Raw genomic sequence first — 17,653 nt, 5'->3', positions numbered from 1 at the left:
TGGGCCCAATTTAATTACAAGCATCCTCACGAGAGACAGAGGAAGGCAGGAAAGAGAGAGAAGGAAGGATGTCACCACAGGAGTGAAGTCAGAGAGATGTCCTGCTGCTGGCTTTGCAGACAAAGGAGTCAGGAGACCGGGCAGAGCGGGACAGCCTCGAGAAGCCGGGAAGTCAAGGAAGCAAATTCCCCCTGGAGCCTCTCTGGGGCCAAGCTCGGCCAATACCTTGATCTCAGCCCCGTGGGTCCCACCCCACTGTAAGACTCCAAAACTGTAACACAGAAGTTTGTGTTGTTTTAAGCCATTAAATTTGTGGCAATTTGTTACAGCAACAGAACACGAAATACACTGCTGCCAGGAAGAACTCTCCTGCTTTGAGCAGGAGAGCACTTTTAACCCAGTGTTGGGTGACGTTTTTACCACGTGCCATTTAAAGGAAAAGGGAAAAAATGTTATCCATATGTGTGAGGTAAACAATAATAAATAATAAGAGAACTTAAAAATCAGGAACTAAAAGAACTGATACCTGTAAGCTACAGCACAAAGCAGGCGGGACTATTCATTTCAGTCACGTCACAGTCAGATGTCCTTAACATTAAACTCTTTCCGGTTTCTTAGTCCACTTCATCTGAAGTCTTCACATGAAACCACTGTTTTAAAAATACCTATTTATTTGTGGTTAAAAAGTGAGCCATCTGTGTTAGTCACCGTGAAATGCCACAACAAGATGCCATAGACTGAGTGGCTGAATCAATATAAACTTTCTTCTCACAGTTCTGGAGACAGGAGAGCCCAAGATCAAGGTGCCAGGAGATTCAGTGTCTAGTGGGGACCCCTCCCGGCCTGTAGACAGCTACTTCTCATGTAAGCTCACAATGTCAAGGAGATACAGTGCTCTCTGCTCTGGTCTTTCTTCCTCTTCTTATAAGGGCACCAGCTTCATGGGGCTAGGCCCCTCCCTTCTGACCTCATTTAACCTTAATTACTTCCTTAAGGCCCCATCTCCAAACACAGTCACGAGGGGGGTGGTTAGGGCTTCAATACATGAATCTGGGGGACACAAACATTCAGTCTCTAACGTCATTAGTAATCATTATTTATGTAAGAAAGCAAAAAAGAAAAGCTGGGAATATAAAAGCTTCCAAATAGCATATTAATATATAACATATATATTCATTAATATACTAATATACTAATTAATATACAACACATATATTCCTTGTCCAGGTCAGACAAGGACATGGGCCAACTGTATGTGTGTATACATGTACACAGTCAGCTCCTACACTTAAAATGAAAGGTGCCTCTTTAAATTATTCTTTTAAAATAAGTGTGGATTTAAAGATATACCAGCTTGGGAAGTGGGGAGGTAGAGATGGCTTTGGCACAAAAAGTCATGATATAAATAAACTGCGTATGAAAACACAGTTTATACAACCCAGAAAAGAAAGCAGTGGACACAAAAGTCAACGTATCCAAAGAAGCTAATAGCCCAAATGAAAAGAAAAATTCCCAAGGTTTGTGATTTATTCCACAAAATTTATTCTGTTAAATGTAACTTCTACTTTGACTGTAAACCATTAACGCTCATTAACAAATCAAACTATATTGAAATCTCACAAACATGACAATAAATACCAGATGTGGAATTTATACTATATATCCATCTCTAAATTTGGAACAGCAATAGCAAACAAGTATTAATTCATTCTCATTCTCTATTTCTCACTCATATGACATTTAAATGTGAAACGCCTTTAAGAGACTATTCAGTATTAGAATGTCATTGTTATAGTTTATAATAATTAAATCATCCTCATAGATTAAAAAATTAAGCATTAGATTCATATGTGCTCTGAGCCAACATTTTCATCTAAAAATACCCATGTTAAAGATGAAATATTAAATGGCATATTAAACTCACACATGTACTAATAATTAATTATCCTTGCCTGAATTACCCTTGGCTATGACATACACATCGATGAAAAGTCAGAGATAATGCTCATACATCCAAAAAATAAGAAACCAAAGCAACAAAACATGGTTTTCTTCTGTAACTTGTGTCTGTGATTCCTACTCTCTTCTTCCCCATGAGTAAGACTGTACTAATGTAACAAAATAAGGGGAGGAGACGCACAAGAGAGAATGATGAGTATAGCTCATTGGGCAGATTTTCCTGTCTGATTTGAAATATTATCAACAATCTCGGAAGCAGTCAAAATTGAGGAGTAAAGAACTATAATCACTATCAAGATATTGTTGCTGTTGTTTTAACCTACTCGGGTAAGGTTTGAATGTACTCAGTTTTGCAAGCATTCCATGGTTGTTACCTCAATGATTCAAGAATAAAATTAATGTTACTCCCATTTGGAAAAATGTTGGACTGCTTACCCCACCTGCTGTTCACCGCAGGAACTATGCTTTGGTGGCTGGTTTCATCTCAGCTGTGAGGAGACACACCTTCTGTGCAACAGATGGCGCCTCAGAGTGGTCTGAACTAGTCATTGTTGGTTTGGAGCTGGACAAGGGCCTTGGAGTTAATACACCTAATTCAATCTTCATTTGACAGACAGCTCAAAAGCCATTTATCTGAATAGACCAAAAGGCAGTTACACATTTGCTTTAACTCTACTATTCACTTTTTATAAGTTTTTGTTTTAATTTTTTTAATTATATTTTATTAACTATAATATTACAGTTGTCCTAATTTCCCCCTTTGCCCCTCTCCACCAGCGCCACCCACTACCTCAGGCCACCCCCACACCATTGTTCATGTCCATGGGTCATGCATATAAATTCTTCAGCTACTCCATTTCCTCTACTGCACTTTACATCCCCACGGGTCTTCTGTAACTCCCTATTTGTACTTCTTAATCCCCTCACCTCTTCCCCCATTCTCCCCCAACCCCCTCACATATGGCAACAATCAAAATGTTCCCTGTCTCCATAATTCTGTCTCTCTTTTTTTTTTGCTTAGTTTATTTTTTAGATTCAATTGTTGATAGATATGTATTTATTGCCATTTTATTCATAGTTTTCATCTTCTTTTTCTTAAATAAGTCCCCTTAACATTTCATATAATAATGGTTTGGTGGCGATGAACTCCTTTAGTTTTTTCTTGTCTGGGAAGCTCCTTATCTGCCCTTCAGTATGAAATAGTATTCTTTGCTGGGTAGAACAATCTTGGCTGTAGGTCCCTGTTTTTCATGACTGAATATTTCTTGCCAATCCCTTCTAGCCTACAAAGTTTCTTTTGAAAAATCAGTTGACAGTCTTATGGGAACTCCCCTGTAGGTAACTAACTACTTTTCTCTTGGTACAGTTAAGATTCTCTCTTTATCTTTAACCTTTGCCATTTTAATTATGATGCGTTTTGGTGTGGGCCTCTCTGCATCCATCTTGTTTGGGACTCTGTGTTTCCTGGACTTGCGTGGCTATTTCCTTCACCAAATTAGGGAATTTTTCTTACATTATTTTTTCCAAATGGATTTCAGATTTCTTGCTTTCTCTTCTCTTTCTGGCACCCCTATGATGTGAATGTTGGAATGCTTGAAGTTGTCCCAGAGACTGTTTATACTATCTTCATTTTTTGTTTGTTTCCTTCTTCTCATTGTTCTGATTGGTTGTTTTTGCTTCCTTTTGTTCCAAATCACTGATTTGATTCTTGGCTTCATCCACTAATGTTTCCCTCTAAATTGTTCTTTATTTCAATTAGTAATATATCCTTCATTTCTGACTTGATCTTTTTTATGCTGCTGAGGTCCTTGCTAAGTTCCTGGAGCATCCTTATAACCAGCATTTCGAACTCTGCATCTGATAGATTGCTTATCTCCATTGTGCTTAGTTGTTTTTGGAGTTTTGTTCTGTTCTCTCATTTGAGCCATGTTTGTCTCCTCATTTTGGCAGCCTCCATGTTTGTTTCTATGTAGTAGGTAGAGCTGCTATGACTCCCTGTCTTGGTAGCATGGCCTAATGTAGTAGGTGTGTCCTGTAGGGTCCAGTGGCACAGCCTCCCTTATCACCCAAGAGGGGTACTCAAGGTGTGTCCTTCATATGGGCTGGTTACACCCTCCTCTTGCAGTTGAGCTTTGATTGCTGTTGGCAGGTTGACTGCAGGGATTTACCCAGGCCAGTCTGCTACAAGGACTGGCTGTGACAACCACTGACCACCACCCTCCACCCTCTGTGGAGGATCAGCTATGCAGGGGCAGGGTGGTGGAGCTCCAGCGTAGTCTATAGTTGTCCACTGGGTATGCAGGCTATGGGGTTTCCTGGGTGGTGCAGACCAAGGCCAGCCCCTACCTGTGTTCTGCCCAGGGCCACCTTTCCTGAGCTATAAAACAATCTGAGATGGTTGCTATTTGTGCTGGGCTTGGAGATTCCCAGGCAAAGCCAAACTGTGAGTCTAGGCTGGCTGCTGCTAATGCCTGGTCTGGGGTCACTTAGTAAGAGGTTCAGTGGCTGGGGGCTCAATTAGGCTGGCTGTTGCTTATCTGATAGGATTGAGAAAGTTGTGAAGCATGAGTCAAGACCATTCATATGGAAAAATCACAGTTAACAGTTTGGTTGGCCCTGTAAGATGGGTGGGACAAAGTCTCAGGGGATCTTCAAGTAGGGGTCAAACAGTGTTAGCCAGAGTGATGGAATTTAGATATGGTACTGGCCTGCCAGCTCTGTGGCTCTGTGTAGGGAGGGCTCAGAAAAGAGATAAGGCTGTACCTCTGCCTGCCTTTTTGTCTGGGATAAAGCTGTCCCCCAGCTCCTTTCTTTATGCCTGGCACTTCAGTTCTTTCCTCTATGCCACTGGAGCCTTTCAAGCTGCTACCCCAGTGCTGGAGCTCAGAGGGAGTGAGTCTGATTAAGTTCGTGTGTGGGTTCTTTAAGGGGAACTGGCTGTGGCTCCAACAGTTTCTTCCACCTCAATCCCTGCTAGTTTTGCAGCCAGAAGTTATGGGGACTTATCTTCCTGGCACTGGAACCCTGGGCTGGGGTCCTGGTGTGGGGCTGGGACTCCTCACTCCAGAGGCATCCCTTCTGAAATTTTATCTACCACATGTGGATGTGGGACCAGCCCATTCCATGTCTCCACCTCTCCTACCAGTCTGGACGGATGTGGTTTCTTTAATTTTGTAGTTGTCGGACTACCATTCAATCAATTTCTGGCGGTTCTGAATGATGGTTGTTCTTGTATTTTAGTTGTAATTTTGATGTATTTGTGTAAGGAGGTGAGCTATGTTTACTTATGCCGCCATCTTGACTGGAAGTATTATTTTTTAAAATACCAAAAGTATTTTTTTTAAATACTTCTTGTTTAAAAAAAATCCTTTAAGCAGAACCTTTGTAAAGAGAAATGACAACATCGATGGGTCTTGAGAATATCATTCTAAGTGAAATAAGTCAGACAGAAAAGGTCAAGAACCATATGATTTCACTCATACGTGGGCTATGAAACTGAACACAACAAACGTACAAACATGAAAAACAAAAAAAAAACTCATAGACACAAACAACAGTCTGGTGGCTACCAGAGGGAGGGGGAGGGGGGGTAGTAAAGAATAAAGGGGGTCAAATGTATGGTGATGGAAGGAGACCTGACTTTGGGTGGTGAGCACACAATATACAGATGATGTGTCATAGAACTGTATACTTGAAACCTATGTAATTTGATTAACCAAGGTCACCCCAGTGAATTTTTTTAAAAAGGGGAATGCATCACTATTGCAGTCATTTTTAATCAATTTGTGCCTCCAGAATGCATATTTACAGAGCACATTTCAATCTAACACTTAATTTTTTTAATCTATGAGGATGATTTAATTTATTATAAACTATAATGATGGCATTCTAAAACTGAGTAATCTCTTAAAGGCTTTTCACATTTAAATGTTTTATAAGAGAGAGAATGTGAATGAATTCATAGCTATTTGTTGTAAATGTCCCAAATCCAGAAAGAAAAAAATTGAGAAGGGAAGGCAAATAGAATGCCAAAGTTCCCCAGTCTTTTTAATGTCACACATCGCAGCAGCCCACTTAGAACTTATGTTTTAGGAACTAGAATTCGGGAAGTACACTGTGGTGAAGCCACACACCTAGACTTTCAGATACCGGGCAGAAACCTCAATTCCTAAGTCACGTGGTGGAAATCTTAAATTCCAATCTCCGTCTTTTCCTACTACACCTCTTGTTATCTCAAAGCATGATAAGTTACATACAAATACACTAGAAAAGCTGAAGTCAACAGGTCAAAGGGATGAACTACAAATCAATATATCCTTACCATTTGCTACATTAGAAAGAAAAGGAGATATGCTCGATAGGAAAGAATGAAAAGTACACAATTTTCCTAGGAGGGGAAAAAAATCAGAATTAGTTGTTTTACTCATTCATAAACAAATAATTAAATCTCATCCTAGAAGTCAGAAACCCCAAGTTCAAGTATCAATCCTACCACCAACTATTTGGGTGCACCCTTAAAAAGGCCTAAATCCTACTATTTCTTCATCTGTAAAACTACACTTATTACTGCCTGCCTTTCTCGCAGGGAGGTTCTGATAATCATTTAAATGTGAGGACTTCTTTCAGGTCCTACCCTAAAGAAGTGGTTTTAGTTAATGTAAGTTTTACTGTTGAATTAATTTCCTCAACATATAACTAATGCATGCTCATGGTAACAAAATAAAAATTAAAATAGTACAGAAGACATAAAAAAAAGGACTTCCCTCATCCTCCTTATCTCCAAAGGTAGCCACTACATATTTCCTATACAGCCTTCTAGAAATAATCTGCGCATACAGATGAATACATTCTTTTCACACAAATGGAATGACACCATGCTAACTTTTCTGAAGTGTTTCCGTCAACATTAGACACCTTCCATATCTACCCCATTCTCCAGCAGCTGCATGGTATTCTTCTGCACAGACCTACCATCATTTATTTAACCAGTCCTTAGCAGAGGTTTAGGAAGTTGTTTCCAGGTTTTCCTTATTTTGAACATCATGTCAGTGGACAACTGTCTATGACCAATCATCTGCTTATATTTGCTAACTTGTTCAGTAAGATGAATTGCTAAGTACAGAATTGATGGGCCACAGGCTAAATTTTGATGTCAAGTTGCCTCATTTATTGGTTGTATGAACCCCCACCAAGAGAAGAGTATCTAAGTTCAGCCAATACTGAATATGATCAACACTTTAAAAATAAATAGCTTTAAAAGTTGTTTTCTGTATATAGTTTCATTAGGAAATTTATCACCAAGAAAATTAACATGGATGTTTAAATATTTGTCAGCAACCTAATTTATGTTTCCACCATCTATATGAAGCAATAAAGAACCTACAACTTCCATTTATCAAGACAAACAATGATAATAATTTTTAAATTAAGGTGCAAGACACTCCACAATGGAGAGTACTGGCCGCCATGACTTGAAGAACAGTAGCCCTCATGAAAATGAGGGGCCTTGACATCATCACTGTTATTACCCTAGAATTTACCACTATTCTAAACTTTAAATGTCTCTAACTACCAGATACTTGTCTATGTCCCCCAGAGTTTTAAAGGTGTCCCTATAATGCCAGTATATTTTACTAGAATGTGTGTAACAATAAAAAAATTATGCATGAGAAAAAAAATGGAGGCATAAGAAATGCTCTGTCCTGAGTTAGTCCTGACCTAATTTTACAGCATAAAGGAGTACTATTGGGTTGGCCAAAAAGTCTGTTTAGTTTTTTTCATAAAATATGACACATTTTTCATTTTTACCAATAACTTTATTGATTTGGATATTTTGAGTATGCCGGCTACCTCCTACTATTGGCTTCAAGTGGTAGAGGCCAGGGGTGCTGCTAAACACCTTCCAGTGCATAAGACAGTCCCACAGCAAAGAATTATTTGCCCAAAATGTCAATAGTACCAAGAAACTTCGTAACCCACTTCTGACACATTCAATTAGTCACAGCATCTTCTCCATACACTGCACACATCTTTTTTTGCATATCAGTTGCATTTTTTACCTTTCTTGAAATAATAAAACATAACACTTCAAAAATGTTGCTTATTTTCTTCCAGTGTTATTTCTTTGGAAGAGATATCTCATAAAACATTTTATTAAATGGCTGCACAAAAATTCACCAATTTTGTTTTTTTATGCACGCTGATATGACAGCTATTACAATACAATCTAACAAAATTGTTTTGAATGAAATTAAAGACAACTAAGCCCTACTACAGCCATCTTACGGAAAAAATATGTAATGGACTTTTTGGCCAACCCAATACTATAAAGGTGGTGTACTTTAATTTTTTTCTGCTAGATTATATATATATATTCCATTATTCCATGCACAGGATAAACACAACACATTTTTTATTTAAAAAATTCTAGTTTAAATTTAACAAATATCTAGTCTTGCAAATTCATCACTAATAGTTTAAGAAATAGTTAAGAAAAAAACTAAAATAAACACTAAAATTACCTATGGAATCTAATATTTCACATATCATAATAAAAAATACCAAATTAGTCCTGGCTGGTGTGGCTCAGTAGATTGAATACCTGACTGCGAACAGAAAGGTCGCCCGTTTGATTCCCAATCAGAGTGCATGCCTGGGTTATGGGCCAGGTCCCCAGTAGGGGGCACACAACAGGCAACCACATATTGATGTTTCTCTCCCTCTCTTTCTCTCTCCCTTCCTCTCTCTCTAAAAGTAAATAAATAAAATCTTCAAAATGCTCTACTGGATAGCATCTTTTAAAAAATAATACAAAACAAAGAAATACAAAATATACAGAATTATATAATCAGCTTTTTAAAAAAATCCTATTTATGCCCTGGCTGGTGCGGCTCAGTGGATTGAGTGCTGACCTGCGAACCAAAGAGTCACCAGTTCAATTCCCACTCAGGGTACATGCTGGGGGTGTGGGCCAGGTCCCCAGTAGAGTGTGCATGAGAAGAAACCACACAATGATGTATCTCTCCCTTTCTTTCTCCTTCCCTTCCCCTCTCTCTAAAAATAAATAAATTAAATATCTTAAAAAATAAAAAGTAAACACTCTATTTAATAACTGACAAAAAAGTCAAATGTGAAAAGTGGAAAAGGATCCAAAGTATAGACAAAATAGTCAAGCTTGAACAATATATAAAACAAATGAGATTAAAACAGATATAGAGAATAAAATAGTAAAAGTGGATTCTGTAGATATAAGACCTCTGGATAATATAATTCCTGTTTCAGTCTCACAGTTTAAAAAATCTATTGTTTGCATCAAATCAGAATGTTTAAGAGACAGAACTAGGAGAATATAAAATCCAGTGAGAACTAAAGCCATTGTATAAATCAGGCCCTTATGAGCGCGATAACTTTTTAGTTAGTGAGCTTCCATGGATTTTGAAAAGCTAATCTTAAAGCAATTTTCTTTTGGGACACTTAAGCACGTTCAGCTTCTAACCAAAAATGCTTCTGTCTTAAAAAAAAAAAAAAGGAGGGGGTGGGTGAATGTCTAGAGGCTGTCATTTAGTTTGAGCTTTAATAGGCTCTTAATCTCTATCTGTCTGATACCACAGGGTGACTATTTTCAGCAACAAAGAAGGGGCAAGTGCCTTAGAAACCTACCACCATCTTTGATTTGACATCTCTCTTCTCCCAGGTTCACAATAAACTTGAAATCAAAGTCAGAGATTTCCCTTTTACTGAGTCAAATAGGAGCAACGAAAATATCAAATGTCAAATCCTGAGGTGAAAAATTTATACTATGGTTTATAAAGCAAAAGTTTGGTCAGGAAAAAATGCCTCCAAGTTCTACTCTCATTAATGCAGCTATAAAAGCGCTACCTTATCTTTTTTTAGACATAAATTATTAAAACATGATTAAAAGCAGCTGCCATATGAACACGGGGCAAGAAAGCAAAGATCTGCTGACATCCACAATAACCGAATATGGTATCAGTATTACCCTGAAGCCACATTGTATTACCCAATTACCACATTGAAACATCAGGAAAAAAACACGCATGTACAAAGCATCACTCAACAGTCCTCATAAATCTCCTTTCACATCTCCAGGTCTGTCCAGAGGCAGTGTAGGGTAGCAGTTGAAAGAAAAGGTTCTGGAGCCAAAATGCCTGGGTTGAACTCAGGCTTCGCGAATTGCTGGCTGAATGACAGAAGATAAATTATTTAACCTCTCTGATGAGTTGCTTAACTGTGGCCTCAGTTTTCTCATCTCATACCAAGTGCTCAATAAATGTGAGGTACTATCATTACTACAAGGAGGAAAAAAGGGGGAAAAAACCTCCCAGGAAAGCCAACAGGTGTTGAATTTCTCTTTGCTAATAGCTCATCAAAAAGATGAATATAATATTCACATGCTCTAGGACTTGGGAAATTTTTAAAGTTACTGATTACATCAAGCACATCATGCTTCCAGTGGGGATTCAATGAAGATAATCAGCCTTATGATATGCTTACCCTACTCTGTAGGCTTGGGGTTCACACCATCTGCAGAAGGACTGATGGAAGAGCAAGAGATCTGAGGATGCTATGCACTCAACTAAGTTACCTTGGAGTATTATGTATCTAGAAGTCATTTTAGCTGGTCTTATTTTGTCTTGTTTTCCATTTATAAGTCATATATGTGTTGTGGTGTGAAGTAGAAAGGAAACGCTGTAAACAGTATTAAATACCAGAGCTAGGCAGCTGGTCCTTACACAGCTAAAACTCGATTATGAATTTCCTTCTGAGCATTTCAATTACTTTCGATTTGAAGCACAAATGCACCTTGGGATATGAGAACAAGGAGGCCTCAGGAAGGGTAATCAATCTTGTCCCATGTAATCTTTAGGCAGCAATAATGTTATTCTCAGCGTGCCTAAAAACAAACAGTACTTCAGAATCTGAAAGGAGAAGGGACCTTAGAGGTCACCTACCCAAAGCAAAATGAAGGAATAACCTTTCCCACATCTCAACCTCCACCTTTGCCTGAAAATATGATGGGGGTGGTAACAGCAGAAGTGGTGGCTGCTGCCGCAGATGTTTATACCTCAGGCACTGGGCCCTGCATTCACATGCACTGACACATTGAAGCAATCTGTGAAATGAGAAAATCGTAAAAGAAAATATAAGATGGAATTTTAAAGACCATTCCAAAAAAGATAAAAACCTAAAATTTTCATAGAATGGGTTATAATATTACCATAAATCAAAAAAATATATTATTCATCCTCTAAATGACAGACCATCATTGTACTCAATTTAGTTCAGCAGACATGAATGAAACAGAAGCACTTTCATTCACTCACTTTAACAAGCTAAAGACACTTGTCATTAAAGGTCTGTGTGCCTGACACCTTAGTAAGTACCAGAAGTACCATTACTACAATCACCATTAAAACATGATTCCTGTAGGTAAGGAGTGTCTACTCTGTTGGTAAAGCAGTGACTGTACTGGCTCACAAAAATGTAAGAGATAAAATGTGGTGGAGTCCATGGCAGCGTGGTGTGAACCCCAGCTCTGCCACCAGCTGTGACAGCTTAGACAAGTCAGTCAACCTGCAAAAGTCACTGTGTTACATGTATGCATTTATATATACAATAAAGTTGTTACAAAGTTGTGTAAATGGCTTTAAGTTGCTTTAAAAGTAAAACTGTTATAATTATATAAATTTATATATGTAAATATTATTATAAAGGTAAAATGGGATATATAGTGCAGACTAGATCAGTCTGAGTTTCCTTTATTCCCTGATAAGCTGACCCTGAGATCTTCTCCATACCTCACTCAAAGTTTCGTATTACCTACCTGGATCCTAACAAAGGTAAGTACATTACACTTAAAACCTTTAGTTTTATAATTTTTTTCAACTCTGTATTTCTGCATACAACTACTATCTTCAGGGACATCTTACCTACTGTGCCCTTAACATATTGTAAATATTTTAGTTATAGAAAATTTTGCCTCAATTTTTAACAAATGTTTTAACCTATGCACATGACAATTCAAAACATAAAGACAGTTTGTACTGTAAATGTTAAAATAACAGAAGAACAGTTCATAAAAAGGCAGTAATCTAAATACTTTAGCTGGAATATCAAAGGAGAAAGAGTTGCCCATATCATTCTCTACAGCTACCTCTAAGAAATTTCCTTAGGATTGTGTGACAAAGACCCATCGACCATACTGCTATTAAAATTTGGACTTGATTACTGAAATATTTACTAATTGAAAATTCAAAAAGACCATGGCCAGTGACCTGATTCCTACTTATACATAATAAAAGAGAACTATACTATTAAAGAGAGAGAACTATGCCTTGGATCCCACCCCCAAGTACTATGAGTCAGTCCATTGGAGGCATTCTTTCATTCAATAAACATTTATTATGCACCTACTGTGTGCCAGGCATTGCACAGTGAACACAACAGACCAAAAAAAAAAAAAAAAATCCCTTCTTTCCTAATAAGAGGGATATCTCTCATAATGTCCCCATGTCTCCCTAAGGCTGCCCAAGCGTTAACTCCTGGAGGCCAAGTCCGGGTCTCACTCCCATCCAACAAGGGTCAATCACAGTGACACTCCACCCGAACCCAACAGGCCTCTTAGGCTTGCCGCCCTCGACCCCTGAGTTCTTAACCAATGTGGCCCGGGATCCCTTGGGCAATCCAGGGAAGCCCTCGGAACCTGACAGTGGGGTTTCACCAGCGCAAACTCCGAAAGCGCCACGTGCACGCCCGGCGTGTGCCCGCCACCCTCCGCCAGTCCCGCGCAGGCGCCGCCACCGCCCTGCTCGCGCGCGCGGCCCCGTACGCCACTGTGGGATCCAGACTCGTGCCCGAACCCTACCAGCTCAGGTTTCGCGTGGTCCCGACCGCACCAACCACCACCTCTTACCGGCACTCTGGCCCCGGCGCCCCGGCCTCCCGGCTCCCGGCGGCCGCCTCGCTGAGCACCTCCTCCTCGGCCTCCTCGGCCCCCTCGGAATCCCCGACCACGGCCTCGGCGGCCACCTCCGTCCCCGCCACCTCCTCTCTCCACCACTGCTGTGGCTCCTGCGCGATCTCGGTCCCCACCGGGCCGGTGGCGGCCGGACCGGCGACCGTGGCCGCCTCGAGCTCCTCGGTCTGCCTGCATCGGGCCGCTGCGGGAGGTGCAGAGCGAGCAGGGGCCGGGCGCCCGGAGACGCCCTCGCCCCACCGGAAGCGGGTCGCACCGAGAAGAGCAGAGTCGACTGGCCCGGGTGGCTGCGAGCGGAGCGCGGGCGCGGAGCCGGGGATGGAAGCCGCTGGCGGGGTGGGGGCGGGGCTGTCCGGGATCCCGGCAGGTTGGGCCGAACAGCCTGGGGGTAGTCGGTAGGCTCGGGTGAAGGCCCGAAGGCGGGAGCGCGCAGTGAGGGAGGGGGATGGGTCTGGAGGTGGGGCTGTAGTAGGTAAAAGGACAGGTTATAAAACAGTTTGTGTAATATAAACTCGTTTTTGTTTAAAAGAAAGTAAAGAAAAATACAAATATGGGTGTATTTGCATGAAATGCCTGAAGTGTATGCCAAAATGTTAAGTGGTTAATTGTGGTGAGATAGAGTGTTAATTTTTCTGTTTAATCTCCTGATTATCCAGAATGAATATAATTTTTAAAACTTCTACTGAACTCGTGATTCATGAGCAGGTAGGGAGGAAAATGCAGGTGGGTTTCAGGTGAGAGGTGGGTGTGGGCTGCAGCAAGCAACTGGGAGTAGAGAGAACAGTACAAAACTTGTAGATGGATAAACCAGCTCTGAGGTCCCCAAGAGAACTTCTGTAGAAGTGACTATGTTAGCTCACTCTTACTGAGCACGTGAGCCTTACCTTCTCCTAATGGCCCTGTTAGTCTTATTTTGCAGACGAAGAAACAACCCGAAAGAAGTTAACTCGCCTTAGGTAACACAGCAGGGTAGTGGTGGAACTAGCATTCTAGCTCCCTGCAGTCTGTTATGTTTCACTTACTCTGTAGAAAGTTTTTGAGACTTATCCATATTTTCTGATTTAATGTTTTGTTTCTTTTTATGCCTAACTAGTAGTCATTTTATGAATCAGTCTCTATGTTTAACCGAGGGGAAGAAGGGCAATTGGTTATGCATATACATGGGAGCCATTTTTAACTTTGTATTACAGAAACCACATGACAGTAATAAAAACAAGGGTTTAAACTGAAATGTCCATTGTCCCATCAGCATTGAAAAGTAAAGTGTTTTCTTCCTTCCCAGTCTTTTCTGGCCCTTAACCCATATATATACACGTATTTAACACTATTTATTGCTTCAGTTGTCTACTCTGTCAGGCACAGTGCTGTGTCCTGAAGATTTTTTTAAAAAGCCATTGTCAGCCCTGGCTGGTGTAGCTCAGTGGATTGAGCATGGGCTGGGAACCAAAGTGTCCCAGGTTCGATTCCCAGCCAGGGTACATGCCTGGGTTGCAGGCCATAACCCCCAGCAACCACACATTGATGTCTCTCTCTATCTCCCTCCCTTCCCTCTCTAAAAAAATAAATAAATAAAATCTTTTTTTAAAAAAAGCCATTGTCTCTACCCAAGTCACTGGTCACTTCCCATAAGAAAGATACTCCTGTAAACAGATTATTGTCATAGTGTGCTGAGTACAGTGAAAGGCTCAAGGTGAAGGTCCAAGGGAAGAAAATTTAAACTATGACTGAGTCTGTCACTCAAGGCTTCATGAAAAATAGACCCTTAAAATAGGGCCTGAGGGTTGAGCAGGAGTTTGATAACTGGAGGTGGAGGCACTTCCCAGGCAAAGGGAACCACTGAGAAAGGTGTATAAAGTGCACAGAAACTCAGTCTTAAACACAGGAATACAGCAATTACTGCACCAAAGGCCATTCTAAGTCCTTTATTTAAATCTCACAGCAGCCCTATATAAGGTCACACTAGTGTCCCTACTTTGCAGACAAAGGATCTAAGAGATATTAACTAACCTACAAAATCACACAGCTAGTAATGGCATGATTGGAACCCAGGGCAGTCTGGCTTCAGAGGCTTGCTCTTAATCACCATACTCAAAAAAATTTATTCTGTGGAGGGGAATTAGAATATCCAGGCAGAACCACTTGGGAAATACTGGAAAAATCTAGGCCATAAATAGGGCCTGGATTAAGTTGCGAGCCAAGGAGGCAGATAATAGAATAGGGAAGAAGAATTAATAGTACTTCATGCCCAGTTGTAAGTGGGAAGGTCAGAGGGGAGAGAAGTTAGGGTAGATGCCCAGGTTTCTTGCTCAGGTGACCAGGTAGGTGGTGCCATTAGTCAAGAGGGAATACAGATTTAGGGGAGAGGATGTTGTCAGGATAATAGTATTTTTTAAGGTTGTATTCTGCACTTTTCTGTGTTGCTTTTTATCATAACATTTTGGTCAGTAGGCCCTTCTCACACTTCTTCAATTTTTCGTACTCTTTTCCCTCTGTACTGTTCTCCAGCCTTTCCCTTTTGTTTTATTCCTCCAGGCCCTATAGGCCCTATTCCGGGCCCCCCACCCTTTTTTCTCTCTCTACTTATAAAATTAAGTTTCACTGTGGCATTCAGGATTAGGTTATTCATCCTCAGGCTAACCTCAAATTCAGTAATTCCTCCTCTAGAAAAACACTAAACCACAGGAAGATGGGAAAAGTAGAAAGAATTGTATCCTTTTCCCTATACACCAGAAGAACTAATAGGAGATACACACGTATGAATAGTATTTTTTTAAAACCCAGTGGACAGCCTGGCCCCCCAACCCATGTGGCCAGGATTGATAATGGTTTGGTACAATACATTGATTGTCTCTTCCTAATTCTACAGCCAGTGGCATAAAGTTGGTGACTTGAAAAGGGCCACAATGGGAACTCTTACACCACAGAAATCGGCAAGTTTCTGAAATAAGGGCTTTGTTGGTTGTGGGGCAGAAACAGGTTAAATTTCCCAGCACACCACTGACCTGGGCTCACCTCTCCGAGGTGAACATCCATGTATTAAAGTCATGCCAGACATTAGCATAGATCAAGGGTTTCTCAGCTTTGGCACATTTAGGGCTGGATGATTTTTGTGGTGGTAGCTGGTCCTACACATTAATGTCAGAGAGGATCGCAGCCTCTACCGTTTGGTAGTCTCCCCCCATCCACAGGGGAGATGTTCCAGAGCCCCAGTGAATGCCTGAAATTGCTGATAGTACTCAACCCTATATGTACTGTTTATGTCCTGTGCACACATATCTGTGATAAAGTTCAATTTATAAATTAGACAATTGTAATAAAACAACTCTGACAATATTCCATAATAAAAGTTATGTGAACATGTCTCTCAAAATACCTTATTATACTGTACTCACCTCTTCACTTAAAGGAAGTGCTTTACAACTTCTTCAGCATGTCCGAATCGCCAGCATCACTGTTGTGGTTCGGGGGCATTATTAAGTGAAAAAGGGGTTACTTGAGCACAAGCACTGTGATACCGTGACAGTCGATCTGGTAACTCAGATGGCCACTAAGTGCCTAAGGGGCTGGTGGCACACGCAGGAAGATGCCTGAACCAGGATGCTTTGTGCCTCAGGTGGGAAGGAGCAGAATGATGAGTGATTTCATCACTACTCAGAATGACAGGAAAGTTAAAACTTCTGAATTGTTTATTCCTGGAATTTTCCAGTTTGTATTTTCAGACTGCGGTCGACCGTGGTTAACTGAAACCACGAAAAGCAGAACCACAGACAAGGGATTAACTATAGTTGCTGCCCACTAGGAGCCCTCCCCCTTAGCTAAGACAAAAATGTCTTCAGACATTTCCAAATGTCCCCCAAGCAACAAAATCACCCTGGATGAGAAATAGCACAAATGGATTTAACTATGGAAGTGTCCCTCAAGAAGCCTCTAAAACTGTGAGGTTAAAAAGATCAGTGGGTGTCAAATTAGGCCAACTTCATTAGGGCACATTCATCTGCTTAACACTTCCACTTAGCGGTCAATTTAAGACTCAATAGCACTAGTGAAAGGTATTAATTACTGTACTTCTTTTACAGAAAGCCTTGTTTGTGGATAGTGTGAGCTCACACTTAACATTCCTTTGTACCTAGCACTATTCTAAGCATTTCATTCATACTAATTTAATCTTCATAATATTCCTATGAGGTAAATACTATTATTCCTATTTTACAGATAACAAAGCTGAGTCACAATAGAGCTAAATAATTAGCTCAAGCTAATAAGTGATAGAACTGGGATTCATACCCAGACATCCCGGTTTCAGAATCTGTGTCTTTAAGTCTATGCTGCAGAGGCCATCAGAAGTTCAGAGACTACATTGGTCTCCCCTCCCCCATCTATTACCTGTGAGACAAGGGTTTTTTTCAATTCAACCAGTAGTGTTCCGGATACGGAGGGTTCTGTGGTCCCCTGTTAACACTGCCTAATTGGAGGACACCAGTAGCGGAAGTTCTTTTAACCAGGATGTTGAGTATGCTTTCCTCATTTGATTCTGCTCAACATGGAAAAGGCGTCTGTCATCAGGATGAAAATGCCATACAAGTCCCTCCTGTGTTGCAAGAAGCCAGAGACCTTTTGATTTGGTAAATAACAAAGGAAATGAGGGTTTTCTGGTATCACTTTCACTTGCGAGCCATGACTTTAAGCATATGCCATTGC

General features: G+C 40.6%; 1 protein-coding gene across 1 annotated transcript in view; it reads right to left on the bottom strand.

Annotated features, from left to right (window-relative positions):
* AVEN (apoptosis and caspase activation inhibitor) overlaps window positions 1-13,278 on the bottom strand; it is a 169,525-nt gene extending 156,247 nt beyond the window's left edge. Inside the window, exon 1 of the mRNA XM_045822231.1 lies at window positions 12,893-13,278. Within this exon, the coding sequence (XP_045678187.1) occupies window positions 12,893-13,132 (240 nt within the window). The 5' untranslated portion in view covers window positions 13,133-13,278. The remainder of the gene's footprint in view (window positions 1-12,892) is intronic.
* Window positions 13,279-17,653: the final 4,375 nt, after the last annotated feature.

Source organism: Phyllostomus hastatus, unplaced genomic scaffold (genome assembly GCF_019186645.2).
Source record: "Phyllostomus hastatus isolate PE091 unplaced genomic scaffold, TTU_PhHast_1.1 phas_scaffold_501, whole genome shotgun sequence".
NCBI lineage: Eukaryota > Metazoa > Chordata > Mammalia > Chiroptera > Phyllostomidae > Phyllostomus > Phyllostomus hastatus.
This window is presented reverse-complemented; position numbering and strand designations above follow the sequence as displayed.